The sequence below is a fragment of the Nelusetta ayraudi genome, unplaced genomic scaffold, assembly GCF_046127955.1.
Source record: "Nelusetta ayraudi isolate G7.1 ecotype Tasmania unplaced genomic scaffold, CSIRO-AGI_Nayr_v1 ptg000007l, whole genome shotgun sequence".
Lineage (NCBI taxonomy): Eukaryota > Metazoa > Chordata > Actinopteri > Tetraodontiformes > Monacanthidae > Nelusetta > Nelusetta ayraudi.
In genome coordinates, this window is record NW_027466057.1 from 6,816,913 (window position 1) to 6,840,650 (window position 23,738).

The 23,738-nt window shown below is 46.2% G+C and overlaps 1 protein-coding gene across 1 annotated transcript; it reads right to left on the reverse strand.

Moving 5' to 3' along the window:
* Positions 1-1,664: 1,664 nt before the first annotated feature.
* LOC142883406 (RAS guanyl-releasing protein 1-like) lies at positions 1,665-22,613 on the reverse strand. Its single transcript, XM_076018264.1, has 17 exons — positions 22,111-22,613; positions 21,229-21,404; positions 14,858-14,963; positions 12,499-12,561; positions 12,190-12,321; positions 11,498-11,645; positions 11,245-11,418; positions 10,408-10,524; positions 9,127-9,402; positions 7,745-7,825; positions 6,926-7,030; positions 6,689-6,798; positions 5,698-5,842; positions 5,477-5,513; positions 4,650-4,796; positions 2,739-3,079; positions 1,665-2,646 (listed from the first exon to the last, which is right to left on the reverse strand). Exons 1-17 carry the CDS (start codon positions 22,245-22,247, stop codon positions 2,512-2,514), a joined length of 2,430 nt encoding a protein of 809 aa, XP_075874379.1. The 5' UTR covers positions 22,248-22,613; the 3' UTR covers positions 1,665-2,511.
* Positions 22,614-23,738: the final 1,125 nt, after the last annotated feature.

Sequence of the window (23,738 nt, forward strand, 5' to 3'; positions counted from 1 at the left end):
ATGTAATTATTATCACCATGTCTGCGTGCTGTGTCCCGCTTGCTAAATAAATGGACGGCAGGCTTGACTGTGTATTTTGAGACATGGTGCCAGGTGAAAACAGCAGACGCCGACACATTCTCCCTCTGCCGCTGCCTTCTCCCTTCCTTACGCTTCCACACTACAGCTTCTCAAGTCAGATCTTTGTAGATTGATGTGGAGTATGTGATTTATGTGGACATGTATACAGTGTATTTATATCTATATATTTCTGACACGGTGATTGACCTGGTTTCTCTCTTGCTCTTGGAGAAACGAGACACTCAAAAGAGGAACCTCAACTTTAACCTGACCCTGGCACAGCAGCAACAAGCAGATATAGGTTTATTATTAATATTTAACATAAATGTAGATGTCCTGTTCTCCAACTCATAAGCTGACTGTTACAAGGTCATACAGAAAACAATTAACAATTGGTGAATTTCAAATGAACTGCACTTCTATAGCGCTTTCCAGCATCTTTACAATGGCCTCTCATTCACCCATTCGCACACCAGTGGGTGGCTGCTGTCATGAATCCAAACGACAGTAACCATTAGAATAGTAATAAAAAAAAACAGTCATGTAGTCTTCTCAGGTATGTACTTATTGCTGCCACTGTGTGAGTCATGATCTCACCCCGTGTTCACCCCAAGGAAAGGTATCTGGCTGCGCCACTGCCAGCCATGATATTAGAAATGATTCAGCATTAGTGCAAACAGAGCCTGCTAGACTCAGGGTGTAGAGCCCCCCTCCCCCTCCTCTTCCTCCTTGCAGCTGGGTGTCAGATTCAAATAGAGGAAAATTAGCTGTCACCGCGGCCCCGGAGCTGCTTTGTGCCTCAGAGACGATCCTCTCTTTCAGCTGGGGGTTTTTGCTCGATAGAAAGCCGACGCGAGGCAACAAGTCATCGCATCTGCAGGAAATGCAAATGAGGCGCGGCGTATACAGTCGGGGTCAGATGTTTTTTCTGTGCGTGTGTGTGTGTGTGTGTGTGTTTGTGTGTGTGTGTGTGTGTGTGTTTTGCGGGGCACCAATTCCCCGCCGCAGAAACGCGTGCGGCAGGCGGCGTGAAATTGAATGCCGCCTGCTGCATTGTCTCCTAGAGAGGTGAAGGAATGGATTTTTTTTTGTTTTCTTCCTCTCTCTACAGCAGATCGTCGCCCTCTCATTATCTACGGGGCTACATTAACAGAGGAGATGGACTCATTAGCAGCCGCAGGGCCCAAAGGTCAGGCACATTCTGCTTGAATGGCCTTAACTAGGGCCACGCAGCCCTACGTTTGGATGTAGATCTCACCGTATTATACAAATATGTTAGTGAGGACACTCTGATGTAAAATTAAAAATAGTTTGTATTATGACAGACCCCGTAATTGAATCATTGACGAGGCTACGTGTTTTCTTCTTCCTTATTTTAAAAGCCATGTAAACCCCAAACAGTGATACAACAATGGTTGCAATTATTTAATTTATTACAAGCAGTTCGTTCCGTTTTAATTACGTCTCCAGCCTTCACGGCACGCCCTCCTTTAGATTTCTGAGAAAGTGAAAAGTCAACGGTGGCGAAACGCGAGCTCAGAAATTTTGCGGGGATCTGGTGCCCCCTGGCGTCCAAACTGAGAAACGCAAACGACGATTGTGGGGAATTTCCCAGGCTTTTATTATGACAATAATGGAACAATACTGACGACAGGAGAATGACCCTTGAGATCAGATGGCAAGGTGTGTTAAAAGAGTTAACACACACGCACGCACGCACACGCGCGCGCGCACACACACACACACACAAACGCATCTTTAATCCTGTTCACCTAAACCAGACGTGGCGACACTAAATAAGAAATAAAGTATAATAATTATTATGATGCCAACATACACACACACACACACAGACACACACAGACACACACAGACACACAAGCATAAATAATTCACTGAAAGTACCAGCACGCTGTACAAAATGTCCACTTAAAGTCGGTCTTTGTATGGAGTGTGTAGTGTTTCGGACAATAAATAAAGACAGGAGCGATGGAATCATCAGCAGGGAAGATGAGTTGCACTGCTGCATGTGGTAGGACCCAAACTTCCCGTCGTTCCGCCGCCGTTCTGTTAACTGGCCGATAAAATGACATTCATTTTTCTTCTTCCTCGACTTGCAAAGTTAGCATCAAGAAATCTATGCGTTAACTCCTTAGTTGTGCTTTCTACTTCATGCTGTCGCAGCTTTACACAAACACCAATGCACCCTTCAAAGGTCACAATCAGACACAAACAGTCGGCTTTCGTATGTCGACCACTAGTGACTGTTTTTCCCATGTTTTTTACTTATATGATGCTAATTGTTTGTTTGTTTTTTAAATGACATCCAGTTGCTTCCATTGTCTCATGACTGTAACAATAAGTAACACAGTGGATCTCAGAAGTTTAAATTGCCGCCATACGGGGGCAGCACCACCCTCCACCAGGTGGAGGCCCCACAGCTGGTCTGCTCTAGGAGGAGGAGTCCTCCTCCACTGGGTGCAGGGCGTGTCTCTTCAGCATCGTCTTTAGTCTCTCCATCTCGCGCTCGGCCTCCTTCAGCTTCTTCCGTAGTGTCTCGTTGGCTTTCTGCAGCCGCTGGTTGTCCTTGGGAGACGAGAGAGGGAGACGGAAGCAGGAGTAGGTGAGCGACGCCTGGCAGGGAAAAAAAAAATAATGCAGTACCCTGCAATACTCACCGACTCCAGAGACTCGTAGGTTGGTTTGCTGTCCTCCTCCGTCTCCTTGGCCATGATGGACGCCCGGTTCTCCCACTTGGCGCAGTGCCGCTGCTTCCTCTGCGGCACGGGGCTGCGGCAGCACGAGGCCAAGGCGGGCGCCGCTGCCGCCGCCGCCACCACTGGGACCAGCAGGGATGCCTGCGGGCCGCCAGGCTCGGGGGTCCTGGGGCCCAGCTGGGGCCCCTCTGTTTGGGTGCCACAATGAACCCTCTGAGGCCCGGGGCGGGGGGTGAGCGGAGAGTCCGGGCTCCACTCCTTGCTGTCGTCCGACTGGTATGGGAAGGGGCATTCCTCTGAGCCTGGCAGCAAACAGACAAATTATTCTCAATTTTATGACTTTAAAATCAGGGCCATGTGAGCTGGGTAGACCCTGCTGTGAACACGTGTGAACTTTATATATCCTTCAGGTTTTTGACGCTTCATACGTCACTCATGGGGCGACACGGTGGTGCAGTGATTAGCACTGCAGCCTCACAGTAAGAGGGTTGTGGGTTCAATTCCGGGCTTAGTGTATGGAGTTTGCATGTTCTCCTGTGTCTGCATGGGTTCCCTACGAGCTGTCCAGCTTCCTCCCACAGCCCAAAAACACGCATGTGAGGTGAATTGAATAATGCTGATTGTTATATTGCAATTTAATGCTTTAGTTCATTTTCAATTGACATTAAAGCACATATTTTCCACATATCCCGTGATATATTTTCCTCTCCTATGAGGTGGATCACCAAAACACTCCATCCATCTGCTCCTGCTCCGGCCCCTCTGTCGAATTTTCCTGGTCTAGATGTTAGTCAAGTGTGAAATACCATTGCATGATATATATATCAAATTTTTATTTATTTATTTATTTATTTATTTTTACTTATTTTTTTCAGAGCTTGCGCTTGTAGTACAACTATTTCAATATGCCAGCCACTGGTGAGATCCCCCCCCCCCCCAGGTATGAACCTTGTTTACTGTGTGTCACAGTAGGTGAGTGGGTGGCTGCATCATTACTGTCAGTGCAACATTTCCAAATAAGAGCTGGAGGGGATTCACCTAGAAGAGACGCCGTGTAAATAGAAACTATTTAAATTCAAGCTTTTATTTTTTTTTTTTCCCTCCACTTCATGCAGGCAGTGATTACAGGAAATCAAACTGCCAGGTTGACGATCACATGCCCTGGAAAAAAGGCCTTGCATATGATGATATTGATGATGCAATGTTGTATTAAGGTCACCACTTTTCAATTGAGGTGCCACTCTATCTGCGTGTGTGTGCGTGCGTGTAAACGATCCGTTGGCTGGAAATGACTGCCGTCACTCACAGTCAGCCGAGGTGGGAAGTAACCAAGTACAAATACGTTCTTATCGTACTTCAGTAAGTCCATTTTTCAGGTATTTGTACTATACAGTAGTGTTTCGACGACTGTCTACTTTTATTGCATACATTTGTACACAAATATTTGTACTTTCTACTCCCTCCATTGGAAAACATGCTTGTTACTTTTGGGGTTAAAAGTGTTTAAAGGATATGAATTCTGTTAAAAGTAATTCATTTCTTATTACGCAGAAAATAAGATTGGTTTGTGGTTATGAGTCGCTGAGAGTTGAGAGAAGCAAATCTGTTAAAACTTATCCAGATGTTCATGCAGGACCTGTGACCTGTGACCCCTGGTCAGTTCAATCCTGATTATTCTGTCAGAACTTTTTTTTATTTTTGCCAAATTAATATTGTTTCGTTATCGGCATTAGAAATGTTTTTACATTTTACGTTGGTACATTTCAGAACCTGAACTTTCTTACCTTTACTCCAGTAAAGTACTTTTAAATGTAAAACTTTACTTAGGCACAGAAGCCGAATACCTTTGCCACCTCCGGCGGTCAGACCCACCCTCTGAGTTGGACGCTATGAGGGGCGTCGAGCTCGGCGTCGAGCTCGGCGTGGGGCTGTCGACGGCGCTGGTCACTCTGGGGGTGTTCTTCTTGCACTCGAACGCCACCTGGTCCTTGCACAGCTTGTGGCAGTTCATCCCGCAGTCTGCGAGAGGCAGAGGAGCGCAAGGCACGTCAGAGCAGGAACCCGTGGCACGTCGGCGAATGAATGAACGAATGAATGAATGAATGAATGAATGAAACGTGTGAGTAAAGAAACAAGTAGAAATAAGTAACAAAACAAAAGAACAAATGAAAACACTTAAACCAGTCAAGAGAAATCATATTAACATAACATGTTTGAAAATAATTAATATACAAGCTGTTTTTTTAATTTATTTTTTCACATACAGTTAACAATTGGCAATAATGGGGAAAATAAATAACCACGTACACCCCATCCCTCACCCACTCCCGCCTCCTGTCAGTCTGTTCCGTAGTTTCACTCCACATGCTGAAATCACACGTCTTTTCAGAGGGGCGGGGAGGTGGAGGCTGGGGCGGAGGCTGCAGACTGGTTCTCTCTCTCTCTCTTTCTTTTTTTCTTTTTTTTGGTTTTGTGCGCTTCAAAGCAAAGCTCGCAGTGTGCAGCGCATGCACACGTGCGCACGCACACACACACACACATGCGTGCGCGCGCGCGTGCGAGAGAAACCGCACGACGGCTTTGGTAAGAGACCAACTTCTGCAGCGCCCGCCCGCCTCCTCTTTTACGACACGTCGCACGGCCGTCTGGACAAATGTCAGAGGAGACGACTGCGCTTGGCGCAGGAGTGCAGTAATTACCTTTGCATCTGTAGCCTTGCTTGATGACGCCCCACAGCTGCGGTGAAAGAGTGTGCAGACGGTGAGGGGGGGCGATCAGAACGGAAACAGCAAAAAGGTTGTAAATGGAGAAGTCGTGAACTGTGATCTAGCCACAAGGTGACGCTTTTCGTAATGTGACAACTTTGACCACAAGCGCGAGTGCTGGGTGCGCTCGCGTGTGTGTGTGTGTGGGAACTCACGAAGCCCGAGCAGTTGTCGCAGAAGGTGGGCTTCATGTAAGTGGTCTCCTGGAAATTGTGGACAAAACCGAGGCCCAGCTTGGAGCAGATGACGCTGGCGCGCATGAAGTAGGCGGTGATCTCCTCTCGGCTGACGAGGCCCTCCCTGCACGTTAGGAGGGGAAGTGGAGCGTGTGTTTTCTACTGCGTGCACGGCAAGACAACAATTTCACAGACACTCTTGGATGTTTAAAAAAAAGAAAAGAAAAGAAAAAAAAAACAATTCGATTGTTGTCGATTACCTTCCTAGAATGAAGTCCACCCTTTACTGCCCCCTTTTTTCCATTTAAATCAGATTTATTCATTTCAGGATCTGGGCCCTCTGTGATGTCACAAAGAGCACTAATTCTCAGTGACAACACCGTCTGTGTGGCATTTGTAAACCCTCCCCCACCCACTCCTCACCACCTTTCCATTACAATTTAGCAGGAAGCTAAACCAGCTACACCTGAGTTTTTGCAGAAGGCTGCAAACAGAGGTCTAAATTTATTTATCTTTTTTTTATGGGTGTAATTTATTATGCATGACCCCTCCACTGCCGAAAGACAGCTATGAAAACTGAATACCTCTAAATGGGAGGTAGAACATGGCATTTAATATTTAGCACTGCCAGAACCCATTTACCTATGTCTAAATAACCTCTTTTTTTGGCCACAAGCTAAAAAAAAAACCAATGACATCCACTGTGTTAGATTTCCTGTTGGGTCCAATTGAAGCATTTCACGCTGCTCTGCAGGTTACGGTGATCATGCAGACGTGAAGGAACAAAACACTGAATGTGTTGTGGTTAGAGTTATGGTTAGTTCTGCTGTATTTTTTTTTTTTTTATTTCTTTCTTTGCTTCCTGTTGCTACACTCGTCACTACAAATAAACCCTGTCTTCCTCCGGGTCTTCTGATGTCACATATGAGCTGCGCTCATGAGAACCCGAACGAGTGTCGAGGCAACTCACTTGGCTTTGTCCATGACACAGAAGGAGAACGGAAAGCTAGCAGCAATTTTCTCAAACTCTCCTTGAGAAATGAAGCCGTTCTCGTCGTGATCGTAGTTCTTAAACACAGACTGCGGGAGACAAGGGGACACGAGCACGTGTTGTTATTCTGGTAGTTCGTCAGCAAGCCACTGCAGGAGAAGAGGAGGGTTTTCTCCAGGCTGAAAGAGAATAATGCATGATAACTTTCGCACTCACATCCACCATTCTCTGCACATGTTTGCTGATGGTACGAGGGTCAGGCCGAGGAGCAACTCCTGAAGCCCAGTCCACAAACACTGGAGGCCTACAGGGGGTGGCTGGCTGATGAAAAATAAATAATTAGCCATTAAAATATGTTGTACATGAGCCTACGATGCATGAAAACTAGAAAACTATGGAGAAAAACATTATCGGAGCCTTGCAATCTGCTCTTTTTAGGGTGGAATCAGCACTTTGAAGGAGACACAAGCCAAATGCGAGCTGAGGTTAGCAGTCTTTCTTTTCCCTTTTTTTTTTTTAGCTTAGCAAGCGCAGATCCAAAAATGTGTTATGCTCTGTGGCAGCCAGAGTGACACAGCCCCTTATTCCTAGTTAATTTATTTTTTAATTTTATGAAACAACGTTTTTCTTCTTGGCAAAGCAGCAAAACGTTAAAGAAAAATATTAAAAGATACCTTGCTGAAAAGAGATGTTACTGTTTGATTTAGAAGCAAACTTGAATTTAAAAAAAGATACGAAGATACTGGTCATTTTGTTGTTATTTTTTCTTTGATATATAAAGCCTTGGTCTTGTCTTGTTGTTGATACTATCTGGTCTTGATAATATCTTGGTCTCGGTCGGTGCGGTCTTGATAACAACACTACTCTCGAGTGCCGGACGTCAGCAGTGGCTAAACTAAGCTAGCTCCGTCCACAACCATGTGAAGCCTTTTAAACAGTTTTTCCCACAAATCATTTCCCCAATTCTCAAAATACCCCTTTGAAACTGTCTGGCAGAGCAAAAGTTCATTTTAGCGGTCTGCCATGATGACTCACGGGAGCTTTGCAGTTCTTGGGTTCCCTGGTGTAAGACAGTTCATAGATCTCGTCCTCGGTGTAGTACAGGTCCAAGGACAGCTTTTGGGAGAAAGAGAGAAAAAAAACACGTGTCAGCACACGGGAGGCGAGCGGAAAAACATCTCTCGGTCCGTCTCAGCCATTTCTCCTTCAGGCACATGCAGATATCTCGTCATGGCGTAACAAGTCACAGCTCAACAAGGCAGGCAGACATAAATACAATCACATTAGACTTTAAAACAGACAATAGGGCACCATGTTTCTAGGGATGGACACCTATTAAATATGATGCCTTTTTGTCATAGACCTGACTGTCCGTTTATGTTTTCTGTTTGTATTTTGAAAAACATCATGAGGAATCACAGTGAGATATTAAAAATATTCAAAATCAATCAACACCCCGGATATAAGAAAGATGCACCATTTACTTCCTTCATCTAGTCCGCTTTTCAAAAGGCGTGCACTTAAATACTTAGTTCTTGGAATTAACTCTTTGTGATGTCACAAAGAAAACTGATACCAGCTCCTGAGAGGTGTCGGTTCCTTTTGAAACATAAAGGGCATCGAGGGCTGATTATGGCGTTTTCTGGAGATCTCTGACGACCACAAAGGAGTGCAGAACAACCCAGTTTTTCGCAAAAACATCCGCAATATTTCAAAAATTTCGACAAAATACAATTGCGATTTGCAGGTGGTCACGTGACCCTGTACGTCACATCTAGTGACGTGTCAATGCGAAAAAGCGTTTCCATGACACTTTTGCGAGATACCTTAATATCGATGCGTCTGAAAAACCACCTCATCAGGGAGTAAAAACCTTTTAAGGATATTTGAGAGGTTTTTTGAAGTTTAGATGTTTCCATGACCAGTTTTTTATTGCGATAATCAGGTTTTGCACAGTTCTAGGGGTAAAGGAAACGCAGCTACAGTCAGCCATGGTCCTCAGCCTGGCCGCGTTGTGGCTATTTGCTGCGGACTTGTAAACCAACAGATTGGGATTTTTCCCTTGACTCGCTGACGTCGTCTGCTGCCGTCGGCCGACCCCAAAAGAAGAAAAACCCCGCAAAAATCTCGATGCCACCGAGAATTTCTATTGTTCGCATGTGTCAAAAGCGCCCAGCGCACAGAGTTAACGCAACAATGCAGCAGTGTGAACCCGCTCTCTCATTCACACTCAGCTTGTCACCCACACACTCATAGATCATAGACTCTCATCACGCCCACGCGGGGCCGCGGACAACCCTCATGCTGCATCGCGCTCATTTGCATACTGCGCCTCGTCCTCCGCCGAGTCTGGAGAACCTCGAGAAAACGACCGAAAAACGGCGGCAAAAAAAGCGCGTCGACGCCGGTGCGGTTACCGTCAGCAGGTGCACGAGGTCTTTGTTGGCGTCCAGCACCGGCGGGACCAGCTGCAGCTGGATGAGCTCGTTGATGTGGCCGTAGAGCGCCTGCAGCTTCTGGACGTTCACCTTGTCCTCGTCCACGTAGTCGGACATGGCCTCGTTGACCGAGATCAGGTCCTTGAGGTGGACGCCCAGGATGGGGATCTTGAAACCCGCGCACCTGTTGTAGGCTTGCCGGTAGTTGTCGTAGTTCCTGCAGGAGGACAGCATCTCCGTCATCTCGTTCAGTACCTGGGGCGGAGGGCAGACACGACGTGAATAGAACTGAATATAACAGAATCGAATAGAATGTCTTTCTTAATCCCACATTTGGGAAATTTGCATAATTACAGCATTAATATAGCGCGAGAAGGAAAATTATATGAAATATGTTTATTTATCAGGGGCGATACATGCAACATTGCCACAAGAAAGGAAAAATTTGATGCATATAAGACATCTTCCTTCAGCTAATTTGCAGTCTTCATCCCTGGTCAGGCTTTTAGAATACATTGAGACATAATTAATTAAATGATACAAATGCATTGAATAATACAAAAAAAACAGTTGCACTTGTCAGTTACAAATAAAAACCCGAGTTAAATTTAGGTGCCCGTTACGTTGACAATGACTTCATAGGAAATGAATGTTCACATTTCTACTACTGCTTGAGCCAATGTTTAACTATCACACTAAACCAGTTCAGTTAGTTCGGTTTGGGATTTGATTTCCAATGGAATTCCATAGGTGTGTACTTTGCACTGGGAGGGATGATTGGTCAAATGTTGTCGTGTATCTTTGACAGTTCTGCTTGGTTCTGCTGCTTGTCATTGTCCTAGAGTTGTCTGTCTATTTAAAGATCTGTGACATCACTTGTGGGGCCAGTCTATTTAAACATGTGAAAGGAACTTTTAGGAAAGATTCATAAAATTTATAAAATTCGAAAAAGTCAACAAATTGTTTTTTTCAATGAATTTGCTGTGTGTGTTTTTGCTGTTCTTGGTCTAAAATTTTCAAAGCTTGTTTCTTTCAGATCTCTTTAGCCTAGCCTTTGGCCTAGTTTGCATTAGCCTGCTCTGGTGTTTCCTGGTCTTCTGGCTCAGATTTCTAAAGGCGGCAGCAAAGTGCAGTTTGCCGTCTCATCACAAACCCAAAAGGACAAAATTGAGACGGGGCGAGATTTCCCAATTAAAATGCAAAAAGGGGCCCCGGCAGCCGTGCAAGGTCGGCGAGGGCGATGTCGCTGGATTCAATTACCTTGGTGACCTCGCTCGGCACATGTGAGGTGGTGTCCTTCAGCCTGGAGATGGAGCTGTGGCAGAGTCCTCCGACCACCGCCATTAGAGTGTTGTAGTTGTGCATCTGGTGTAGACACTGGCGCACACACACGCACGCACACACACACACACACGTATCAGTCCATTGCAGCGCACACATATGCATAAACACGCACAATTAAACTCATTCCAGGTAGCCCTGCTTATGTAACCCACAACACAGGCCGTTGCATAAGCCACTTATATTGTTGCCTCTCTCTCCTTTTTTTTTCTTACTGCGCTCCGATATCGCACTCTTTTTCCGGAACTCTCTTTCCCACCTCCTCTCAGTTCTCCAATTTGTGCCGCCACTGGAGCATTGCGGTGTGAAATTCGTTTCCACACCTGCGGGTTTGGAGGTTGACGGCGGCCGAGCGCGGCTGACCGCTGCATTAGCGCTTCCAGACAGAGAGGCCCTCTCGGAGAAAAAATAAATTGAAAAAAAAAAATAAAAAATCAAGCTCGCCCGACACCTCCCCGCCGCCGCCGCCGCCTCACAACTTTGCGTCAGAGAGATCTTGACCAAGAGGGCGTCCGATGAGAGGGGGCTGTAGCAAATTTTTTCACTCCTCCTTGGCTTCCAAAAAAAATAAAAAAATCTCGCTGTCAAACGGTAATGTTTGACTTAACGGATTCTCAAAGCGAAACCCTGCAGCATCAGCAGCGTGCAGTTGCAAGGAAGGAGGAAGTGTGTAGCGAGCGCGCTCTCTCTTTGACTAAACCAGGATCCGAGGCAGACAGAGTGACGGTGGTGGGTGAGGGGTGATTAACACGCTACCTGGGCCACGTGGATGAACTTGGTGAAAACCTCGGCCCGGAGCTGAGCGGTGGGCCGGCTCAGCACCATCAGCTGGACCCACTGGGAGATGCCGTTGCACAGGGCGATGGAACGCTCCATCACTGGGATGTCCTTCATGCAGGAGTTGCGAATGTAGTTCTGATAGTCTGCAAACTGGCACAGAGGCGAGGGAGAGTTAAAAGGGATCCGAGCCATTCGAGCCCACCGGGTTCCCGTTCAGTCGGCCACTCACCGATATTCTGCAGAAGGACTTGAACTCCAGGAAGGTGAGGTGCTCGGCCAGCTCGATGGGCTCCAGGTGGTCGAAGAGGAGGGAGACCTTCCTCTTTTTGCTGGGTCGGATCTTCTGGCTGGTCTTCCACGACCAGTCCCGTTCATTTCTGGAATCACACGTCACAGACGACACTTTCGCTTGAGCCCGTTTGCAACGTAGGAAAAAAAAAAAAAGAAAAATCCCAACAGGGGCATCTTGGAGCATAGTCAGTGAAGTTTTGAGAAACCGTGCAGTCGAAGCGGCGCTTTGCTAATTTGACATCATCGGGCAACACCTGACACTGGCCGAGGCTGAAAACAACAGAATAAATGGAAAGAATTTTCCTGCTACTCAAATTACGTATTAAACCTCCTTCATTGAAGACATCCGTAACAGCAAATCCAGAGGTTTCTGTGAAGATCGATCGGTTGTTCAACAGAAAAAACAATCGTCAGAAGGACAAACCTTTGAGTGTACTGAAATTCTGCAGCATGCACTCGTCTCAAGGAGAACAAGGCCAGATTGGGCAGTGAGACATCAGTGGTAGGATGGTGGACCAGTCAGACCACTGGAACCCCAGAGGGTGAAATCTCTTTTCTTGGATCCAGCTCATGAGTCGCAAAGTCGCGAAAAACAAAACAACCCGACTGTCTGATGAAAACACCACCTACATCCATTTAGTCTCCAGGAGGCAGCAGAGATGCTCCTGGCCCTGCTCCCTGATGAGCTCGCGGAACTGTTCCAGCCTGTCTGACAAGCTGTGGTGCAAGCGAAACGTCACCCAGTACTCGTGGATCCAGTGCCTGTGGGTCGAGAGAAAAAAAAAAAAAGGAACAAAAAAAAAAAAACCAAGTGTAAGTCAGACGGCGCCACTTGGGGCGGCCTCTCTTGTGTGTGTGTGTGTGTGTGTGTGTGTGTGTGTGTGTGTGTGTGTGTGTGTGTGTGTGCGTGCGTGTGTGCGTGTGTGTGTGGGCGCTGACCTGATAAAGTGGCAAATCCTCCGGCACTCGGCTGGCTGCTCGTTGTCCAGCGCTACTTTAAACGTGAGGGTCTCTGTTAAGGAGCCAGTGATGATGTGGAAAAACACAATGGCACAATACGACTCCGGGCGTGGTGCCCTTTCTGTGTGGAGTTTGCTTGTTCTCCCTGTGTCTGCGTGGGTTCTCTCTAGGTTCTCCGGCCTCCTCCCATGAGGGGGTTTTTCTGACGTATCGATATAGAGGTATATCGCGAAAGTGTCATGGAAACACTGTTCTCGCATTTACAAGTCAGCGGACGTGACATAAGGAGACACGTGACCAGTTCACGTCAAGTGAAAATGGCGCGTTATGCCTGGACGGAGGAGGAGACGGAATGTTTTTTTTTTTCTACAAGTAATCAAAGAGAAACATATAGCAACCATTCTTGGCAGCAAACAACATCGAAATGTAGATTTATACAAGGAATTATAAAGTGAAATGAGGGAAGAAGAATTACGGCTTATGCGCTTCACACCGTTCAATGGAAACGCCTGCAAATCACAATTGCACTTCGTTGAAATTTTTAGAAATATTGCTTTTGTTTTGCGAAAAACTGTAATGGAAACGCAACTTATCAATTGCGATGAACTGGCAACTTGTCCAGGGTGTCACTCTGCCTTCGCCCTCTGACAGCCGGGAGAGGCTCCAGCAGGCCGCCGCAACCCTGAGTTCAGGAAGAAGCGGGTACTGAAAATGGATGGACAAACGCCACATAACATTAAAACCACAAACCAACTTGCCATCAAAGTTTGTCTGCGGCTGTGCTTCTTTTTTCTTTTTTTCCTAGCAAGTAATCAACATAGGGCAGATTGGGCTGCTTCCTCGCATGCGTGCGCACGACTCACTAACGTGACGGAGAACCTCGCCGAGCGGGACCGAGCAGAAAAGGCACAAGCACAAGTGGAACGTGGGAGGAGGCGACGGCATCAAGTGAAACTCCAGCGATGATGATGAGCAGCGCCGCTGAATCATTTTTGGCATCCAGAGGCGAGTGAATAACAAAAACGTACCGAAAGGGGATAAAAGGCCGCGTTTCGCCGCTTCGTACGCCGAGGAGCAGCAGCCGGCTATTTGTCCCCGACTGAAAACAGCGGGTTAATCTGCCCTGCTCGGGATGTTATTTATTGACAGTACGCACTGTACAATGGCTTTTCCTCACAGAGGCTCTCGATTGGCAGGGGTGGCCGTGAATTGATGCACATGTAAGGGGCCAATTGCATCATGGGAGCAGACGAGCAGCCCACGCCATCCATCCATCCATCCATCATCCAGCTATCATCCATCCATCACCCATCCATCATCCATCACCCATCCATCATCAATCTCTCTATCATACATCCATCTAGCCATCAATCATCCATCAATCATCCATCCATCATCCATCCATCATCCAGCTATCATCCAGCTATCATCCATCCATCATCCATTATCAATCCTTCCATCATACATCCATCTAGTGATCCATCATCCAGTCATCCTTTTATCAATCCATCATCCATCCATCATCATCCAGCCATCCTTTTACCCATCCACCCATCATCCATCCATCCAAAGGCCAGCCTGTGATCAAGGCTGTTTAGCGGCCCCCACCGTCTTCTCAATGTTCACCCACGCATCTCCCCATCTTGGGTCTCCAGTGAGGGGTAAAAATAGCAGGAGGGCGCCCGACGTTCGCCGGCGTGACGTGGGTTCGGGCCTCCGCCAGGGGCGGGCGTGTCTATTTAAGGCAGCGTTTATATACGGCTGAAGGGGACTCGTCACTGAAGAAGGCCGAGGTAATTAACACCTGAAGCCCCCAGGCTGACCACCGAGGGTGTGTGTGTGTGTGTGTGTGTGTGTGTGTGTGTGTGTGTGTGTGTTAAGGGGGGGGGAGGGTTAGGGTTAGGGGGAGGTGTCCCTGTTGAGAGAGCGCCGTGACGCCACTGCTGCTGCTGGGAGCTCGGATTATGAACTCGGCACAAGAAAGCATTTATTTTTCGAGGCTTAAAGCAGCAGAAATGATTTATTTATATATTTACTCATTTATTGTATTGTATTGTATTGCCGTGACGAGACAAAGTGAAAGACATTCGCTCAAACGAATCTGCAAGAAAAAAAAAAATCAAACTGTTCCACTGACAGCCACGGGCTGTATTGTCAGCGCAGTAGGTAGGAGCTCGACTGCCTGTTGCTGTTGACAACCACAAGAAAGTGGGACGCAGCAGATCCAAACACGTTTTTGTTGTTGTTGTTGTTGTTGTTTTACATTTTTTGTTGTCTTTTTTGTTTTTGCAAAATCCTCCCAACGAGAGAATTTTGTCGTTCCGGCACCGAAGGATATATAGCGATGAGCTTGTCCAGAAGGTCGCTGGAAGGGATGAGGAAGCGGTGCATGGTCAGGGTGATGTTCAGCAGGTGGCTGCTCCCACACATGCAGCCGTCCGAGTCTGCAAGACAGCATGCACCAATCTGAGTGGAGACTTTCTTTCAGTTTTTTTTTTTTTTTTTGTGGTAAGTTTCTCTTAGGGACTGCTGTCTCACTCTGACTGAAAGGGACTTTTATAAAAAGAATATATATATATAAAACAAAAAAACACTTGACTCTATGAGCTTCACCATAAGTAAGCTTGCCTTTGCTTGCAGCCCATTCTGACATTCGCTATTATTGTGATTGCTGTCACATGTTCACAGCCACTATATTGTAGACTAGAACAGACGTGAGGGAAATTTGCATAATTACAATAATACAGTGCAAAAGAAGCAAATGACATCAAGAAAAATAGAATACAATACAAACAATACAAACAATAAAGAAATAAAATGCAAATATTTAATTATATTAAATTATAGACTAAGAAAGGACATTACATAATATTGACAGATAAATAATTGTTTTACTGTACGTTTCAGAAAAGTGAGTGTTTGAGAAGGTATGTGGAAAATTCAGTTGCTTACGAACACATCTGATCAGCCAACACATGGCGGAAACTAAATGCACTTAGGCATGCGGACGTGGCGAAGTTCAAACTGAGCATCAGGACGGCGGAGAAAGGTGGATTTAAGTGACTTTAAACATGTTTGTTGGTGCCTGTTGGGCTGCAGGTCTGTGTGTTTCAGACTGGGAAATTCACAACATCACGAGCCCCTCTGGAGAACGGTCCAAAGAAAAGAGAAAATATCCAATGAGCAGCAATTGTGCGGCTGAAAATGCCTTTGTTGATGTCAGGGGTCAGAGGTCGGCCCAGACAGACTCAAGGTGTACCTAATAAAGAGGCCTGTGAGTGCATTTTCGTTGTTGCTGCAAGGATAGCACAAAGGGCAACATGGGTCTTTGACAAAAGCTTAAAGCCTCTGCTGGGATTTCCAATAAAGGGACATTTATTTAATGGGGATCAACTCTCTGCGCAACAGCTTGGGGTCTAAAAGGGCAACGCATGTATTAGCGAGGTGTGTTAATGTCTGAAACTGCAGTCGTTAAGACTATTAGGCGCAGCTGAGCAAAATTGGGGCCTGCATGTGATGTCACGAAACACATTTGTTTATATAAAATAACCACGTGTTCAGTACAAACACTCTCCTGTCGACTCGTGTGACATCATCACAAATGTGTTTTGTTTGTTTGTTTTCTCCGTTCGTGTGCCAGTTTTGAGATTAGAGTCCTGACCCTCATGGGAAAATGAGGCGGTTGAGTTGCTTTTTTTTTTTTTTTTTTTTTTTTTGTCCCGAACAGGGACCAGAATCCAATTGCTGCCGGAATTTAAACCACTATTTCTATGCTAAACTTCGATGATTTGCTCAGAATTAGCACTGCCTTCTGATGCAGTCCTTTTGATTATCTCAGATCATTTCAGTGCAGACGTGTAAACATTTGTTTTTTGAAGTTGTCGATGCCAAGGCTCCGCAAAATGCCTGTTCTGAGATTTTATCCTGGACTCCAGTGGAGTAGTTTGTTTGGATCTCGGGTGCGACTGGATGCGACGTGCTTCCTGCTCAGTTTACTGTGTCCATTGCTTACTGTGTTGTTTTTCTCTCTCAACTGATGCTTGGTTGGTTCATCATGTTTTGAAGGAGACAGAAAAAAAGGCAGCTCTGAGTAGGACTCACGTTCTGGTAGAAATGACCTGGCTTGGTCTGCTGACGCTAACCTGAGAGAGGTATCAGTGCTTCTTGTGACATCATAAAGGGCTGAACCCCTGAATTGTACATTTTAGTGAAATTTTGCAACACGCAGACCCGTTAATTCAAGACCACTCCTGCTGCAAACACACAACCACCGTCATAGCGGGCTTGACTGCACGAGGACGAGGTTTAGCCGGCAGAAAATCAAGTGGTGAAGACCGTCCAGTTTTATCACACTGTCCACACGCTCCTGTTTGCCTTTTCCTCCGATTGTGAGAACCGCTGCAGCTCGCTTCTCTCACTCACATTTTGTTTGCTTCCTTTTCCACGGCGCGTATGTCACTTCCTCTCTTTGTGACCAGACCACCTTTCCTTATTTTGGCTGTCTGACTCTACAACCGACTTCTTGAGAACCGCAGACTGACAAATCTTTTTGGCAGCGGCTTAGAAACATATTTTCCAAATATTATGTGATGGCTCAAGTTAACGTAGTGACACAATTCCGGACAAGCCGGCGTTAGTAGAATAAACATCAGTCCCGGTAAAGGAACACTGCGCAAAAAGAACTGATTTGTTTTTGTGGGGAAAAGGCATTGAATTGAATTTTTCAAAAAAAGAAAAAGGTATTTGCATTTCCTTCTGTGTGCAATAACTTATTTTTTCTCGGCAGAGCACTGCTTTGCGCTGAGCTTTGTCGGTATCTTGACACCATCAAGGACGTCAGGCGTCTGTGGACCCGCTTTCAAACCATATCACCTTGGAAATACCTTGGACGCCATGGCAACGTGTTTTTTTTTCCACCCCCCTCCGATCTTTGTTATCTGTAAGCAACTCGCCACTCCAGACACAGCTGACTAATCCAGCCCTCGTACCCTGGGCGAGGTGTGTTTCTGTTTGCAACACGCTGCACCCACGGGGGGCGTCCTCGCTGACACCGGTCGAACAAAAGGCAAGTTAAAGCAGCTCCGCTGTACGGAATCACAAGTTGAAATGTGCTGCAGTTCAGACGCATACCAAAAGATAAAAGAAAAATACCACTTTTCCATACCGAGTGGAATCTGCGTAAAAACCCGGCGTTTCGTTTTTCAATTCACAGTCCAAATTGTCGGACTCAAGGCAACTCCACAACAGGAAGTCCTGACAGCAGGTAAATAATTGCTCCCTACTTCCCTCCCCGCGTAGGGTTAACTGCAGCAGGAAATCCTCCCCGGCCCGTCTGTTCCTGCCTGGAAAATTTGGAAAGTTTTGCCGCCCGCGACGCTCTCAGCAGAGGACGGGCGTGCGGTGATAAACGGAGCTGAGGGCACCCAGCACACGACCCACCCACACGGGTTATCTTAAACAATCATCTGCCGTGCTGAGCCTGTTCGGCCCTGTTCCTTGTTGTGACAGGGAACACTGGGCAGCGTTGTTTCTGGAGGATTCCAAGTCACGCTTTCCTCTCTGCGTCCTGAACAAACATCACGGCCTTGATTTGATTTATCATGTTTGGTTTTTTTTATCATTAAATTTGCTAAATTTGCACTTGAAGTTTTTAAGCAAGTTGTATTCCTGGTATAACATAACAGCAGTCTGAAGCAATCATCACATCCATTCCATAAGTAGAGAGTATATTTCCTCCGCAACCCTACATGCAAGCTGCGCAGAGGGATTCTGTAATAATATTGCTTTTTTTTTTTGACTTGTCAGGCCTTAGTTGGTCAAAGAATTTCATGACCAACCAGCTTCATTTTAGTTGTTACAAAAGCAGGAAGTCACTGTCAGCAAACCTTAGAAGAGGCAGCGGCAGAAGCAGATGAAGAAGAATGACAGGAAGTGACTGCGAGGCTAGCTACCGCCAAAGACATTAGCGTAGAAGCTAATTGATCGTCTCTGAATGGCTTTTTCATATTGAAAGGAGAGCTAAGAATGACGCTGAAGGCTTCTCTCACCAGACGTGTTCCCCACTTCACTCACGACTGATATGTCAAGAGTTTCGTTGAACCAAAAGTAGGCAATCATGTTGTGGTGTGAAAGAGCGTTACTTCTCACACCTCCAGGAAACTGTAGCTACCTGGCTCGACTGACGGAAAGAAAATCTGACTGGTCAGCTCTTAATGTGACAGACAGGAATTTGTCCAATCACCATTCAAGTTTGGGTTGAAAACGAACTTCCCTCTACATTAGTTTTTCCCTTTGGTTCACTCTTTTGCCAAATTGTCTAAAGCCTAAATTATGAGCTAACAATTCCTTTTCCCGCTACCTCAGGTCTGATGCTTTTCAGTCTCAGGTCAAAAACTGATCATTGAAAAAAAATGTTCCAATAAATCCAAACCACCGGCTGCTCCAAGGTTCTTACAGATGAATGTGGGGATAAACTTTAGTCTAAATATAACAAAAATCAACTCCTCAAAAAATATTACTCTTTGTTTTGTCCACAGTATTATTGTGTTCCAACTCTTGGGGTCAACAAGGTGTTATTGGCATCGGCAGTGGTCAGCAGTGTTTCTGCCCCTTGCAGCTATCCCATGGATTCTATTTTGGGACTGTGAGTTTGTTTTTGTACAATCATGAACGCGGAACACATGTGAAGCCAGTGCAGCGTTTTGACTGGACTGAGTGTGGACTGAGCCACCATTTTGAAATGGTCGGACTACCTCTGTGGTCTTTTTTTTACGCAGCGTTCAAATGAGCATGCATGGTGCTAATTCACCTTTTTTTCGTTTTCGTTTTAGTTAGTTGAAAAAGCATCTTTAACGCCACACCTTTCGATTTGTCGAGAAAGCAAAAATAGATTAAATCAGGAAGTTGCAAACAGCGACCAAAAAAAAAAAATTCACTGTACCGTTTCTGACTATGCAAAGGTCATTTAAGCAAACAAGAGAGTGTTCCCAGTGAATCACAATAAAAATGATGAGAGGGTCACATTAGTGTACATTTAAAAAAGGTTAAAGAAAGTGTTGGAACTGGCATGTTAAATATAAACCTTTCTATCCAAAAAAAAAAAAAAACTAATTATAAATATGAAAAATATTCAGGAATCAGGCCAACAGTGTTGAGTTTCGAGGGGCTCGGCACAGAGTGGTCTAAAGACTGCGATGATGTCAACAGCTATTGATCCACGCCTCAGTGTGCTGTGCATTTCAAAGGCCGGTCAGCATCTGAGGGCCGCTGCTGCTGGGGGATCTGACCTTTCGGCTCAGCCAGGCTTGAAGTTCCAGCCATCAGGTAATCCTTCAAATGGCTCTTACGTGCAGTCTCACATTAAAAAGAAGAAAAGGTGGTAGGAACTCATGGGCCACGGGGAGGGGCGAGGGGGTTCGCCTGTGATGTGGGCCGAAAGGAACAGGGCTGTGCGGCGTTTTGTTTTGTTTTTTTCTATCAGGGCCAGCTGTTCAAGGAAAACCTCCGTCGGGACACAATGGGCTGCGTGAGATACCATCTCGCCTTTTGCATAGCGACACTTGGCTGTTTGAAGCTCGAGTTGGGAGCAGCGCAGCACCGTGCGGAACAGTTCCTGGGACTGATCTGGTTTCTGCCGTGCATCTGAAATGACCAGCAGACCTTCCACACTGCCAACCCATCCACCGCCACCCACCCTACGACCACCACACACACACACACACACACACACACACACACACACACACACACACACACACACACACACACACATACACACACACACACACACACACACACACCCCTCAGATAAATGTCATTTTATGTGCGGCCCATTGTAACGCCTCTCCATCGCTCTTGCTCCATTTGTGTAACCAGGCAACGGCAATTTGAAAGCTCATCTCTTCACAGACGCAATCACCATAACTCTGAGAGCACTCCAGACAACTTGATGAGGCCAATGATCTTTGCTTGATTGATCCAACCGCGACCCGCTCAATCACTGCGCTCTCTTTCTTTCTTTTTTTCTACTTTAAAGCGTCCGCGCACTTTGTACACGGTTAGCGACCTTCCGACATTTCCGAGCTTTCGAAACACACCGCAGGGATTTTCATTTTATGTCTCAACATTGTGATTTGACAGTTTTCACAATAATGCATTGACTTTGCAATGGGCGCATCCTTGCAATTGACACAGCGCCACCTGCTGGTGCTATAGTACCACACAACTTGGTTTCCTGCCTGGCACCTTTTCACGAGACCACGCCTGTGTTTTGGCCACTTCTGTGGCGCTTTCTCTGCAACTATACTGAAACCAGTGAGCTAACTTGCATCTTACAACCACACAAGAGCTTCTGTTTCTGAGTGGCGTGTTCCCATAAAAGTCAACTGTGTTCTCAGAAAAAAGCAAGACAACCAGAGACACTGCATATAGTCCTATTTCAGGTCAGCGAGCGACAATAGCAACAAATCAGTTTTAATCCAAGCTGGAAAAACTACATCATGCTGCTCAGTTGTAACTCAATTTGTAATTGAATCTGAAGCCGAAAAGAACAGCGGCTTCTCACGAAACCACAACCGAGTCGGGTGCAGACAATAAAAAAAAAAAGAGAGACCCCAGTTTGACGCAGAAACGCCCGCTGCGACTTTTCACTGCAAAAGTCCATCGTGTCAGACTCAAAGTTCAGACGCAGGTGAGCAAAGGTGAACTTACCGAATGACTGCAGGCAGGCCTGGATGAGCTCCTCCCAACTCGCCCCCTTGGTCAGGTTTCCGAGGGCCATGGTGGACTTGCTCGGTGCGGTCTGGGCCGGGCTGGGCTTGTGGAACCTGTGAGGGCGGCCAGGAGGAGAGACCCGAGACCTGGAGCCGCAGCCTGGAGTCCCCCGCCTTAAGAAAAAGAAGAGAAGGCAGAGGTCGAGTGAGGGAGAGGAGGGCTCGTTGTAAAGATAATGCATCTATATTTGCATATGAGGATGTGGGCCCTACATCTGCCCTTTTACGTGTGCTTCACTACATAAGCCTAAAAAAAAAAAAAAAAAAAAAAAACCCAGTGGCGATTATTACGCCGAATCTATTTGTGTAACTGTCTCAAGCGCACGCGCGCGCACATGAGAAAGATAGAATTGGAGCCATTGTTCAAACTTAAGAAAGCCTTCTGGTATTTTGCTCCTCAATTGTTCTCGCTTCCTTCCTTTGACTTAGGGGGAAATGCCTGTTGATTGCGAACATCAACTTGAGAAAAAAAAAAAAACGTGGAGCGGCCGCGGTAAACAAGAAGGAATTTTCATCGGAATCGTGTGCAACTCGTGGCGGACAGGCTTTGAGCGGCTCACAAAAGTACACAGTCCCGTTGCTAATCACCTATTCATATATTTATTTAACTATGTATTTATTGCGCGCAGATTTTTACGCACGACTCGCTGCCAGTAGCAGCGGCAACAGTAGCAGCAACTCGGATCAACAGTCTGATCGAGTGATCGATTAAAAGTATCTATTTCTGTAGAGACAGATACCGACTCGAGAGAAGCAGGGAGGTGAAGGAAGAAGAAGAAGAAGAAGAAGAAGAAGAAGAAGGGGAAAAAAACAGACTTACGAGTCATCTTTCGCCTTCTCGTCCGCAGCCGCGCTTTCGCCGTGGCTGCTCTCTCGGGTCTGGCATCCCATGGCGAGGTACTGGGCGACCAGCGGCTGTACCAGGCTGTCCATCTGCGTCCTCTTCGACGGGAGCATTTCATCCCTAGTGGGCTCGGCTAAGTGCGCCTTTGCGGTGCCGGCAGCATTGTGCTGCTGACTCGTCAATGAACGTTACACAATTAAGAGCCAGTCACCGAGTCTCCAGCCAGTCAGTCAGTCTGTGAGGGGGCGGCCGCCGGAGCGCGGTCTGCTTGTCACTCACTCACTCACTCACTCACACACACACACACACACACACACACACACGGGAGTGGGCTCACTCGCTGCCGCTTCTTCACCACTCGCTTAGCTCTTGCGTCAAAGGAGTCCTTGCAAAGGGCTCGTTTGTAGTCATGTTTTGTGTTTTGTTTCTTTATGCAAGGAGCCGAATTCCATTTCCAGCTCGGTATGTGCTGGATCTATCTGAAAGTACATTTACATATTTCAGGAATTAATTCATTGTTATGAGTTTTGGGAAGGAGGGGGGATGCATGTGATTCATCCCTTTCTGTTTTTTTTTTTTGTTTTTTTTTTTAACCCCAAACTTCAACCTTTTGGTCGTGTGATTAGATGTATGATGAGAAGTATGTTTACTTTTATTTAAAACAATAGTTAGGTATCCTGGAGATTCTGACATAAGGTATAAACTGTCGATATTATTCTGATACAGAACTGAAGTGATACCCATGAAGTGATGCAAGGAGTGTAAACATTCATATTGGTCACATCAGTATGCATAAAGCCTCAAAGACTTGAAATGACTAGAAATGTAACTTGAAACCGAAAATGTAAGACCATCCTCTTCCTCACAAGAACGCTTTATGCCTTGCGCCTTCCACATTTTGCATGGCAGAGTCCCAAAGAAGCAACAGGTTGTGCATTATGCATCCACTTGGAGTGACTACAAAGTTTGGTTGAAAGCTTGGTATTCGGCCTTTTTACATAGACAGTTTTAGTTCCTGAAGAACATTGAGGCATTTGTGCTGCTTTTCAGTGGAAATATTGTTGTTGTTTTTTTGTTTGTTAGTTTTTCTTGGTCCTGAACTCCAGAGCGCCCTCCTTTTGTTTAGGCCCAACCCTGTGTGTGTTGTCCACAGGCAATTCCAATTTCAGATTCATGTTTTTACACAGGTAGGGTGAAGTCATGGAAACCTGTGTGCGTCGGCAGCTGGCAGCCTATGATGAGGGAACCTCTCTTTGCCATTGCTGTGATCAGAGCGGTCAGTCGGTCTCTCGGTGGCACCTGGAGACTGCTGCCCTCATGTGGCTGAAGGTCCAATCGGATGCACACCGGATTTGCAAGATGTGATTCCCCCCCTCTTCTCTGGCCTAACTAAGCCTAATGGGATGAATCCAGGTGCAAGTCGTGCATTTCACGCTTAGGCCATCAGTCTCAGTTGTCACCTACAGGCCAACCTCATGCAAAGCTTCTACTGCTCAACAGTGGAGAGTGTGCTTACGTATAGCATCACGGTGTGGTATGCCGGCCTCACTGCAGAGGACAGGACAGCACTGCGGGGAGTAATAAAAATCAGCACATAAGATCAT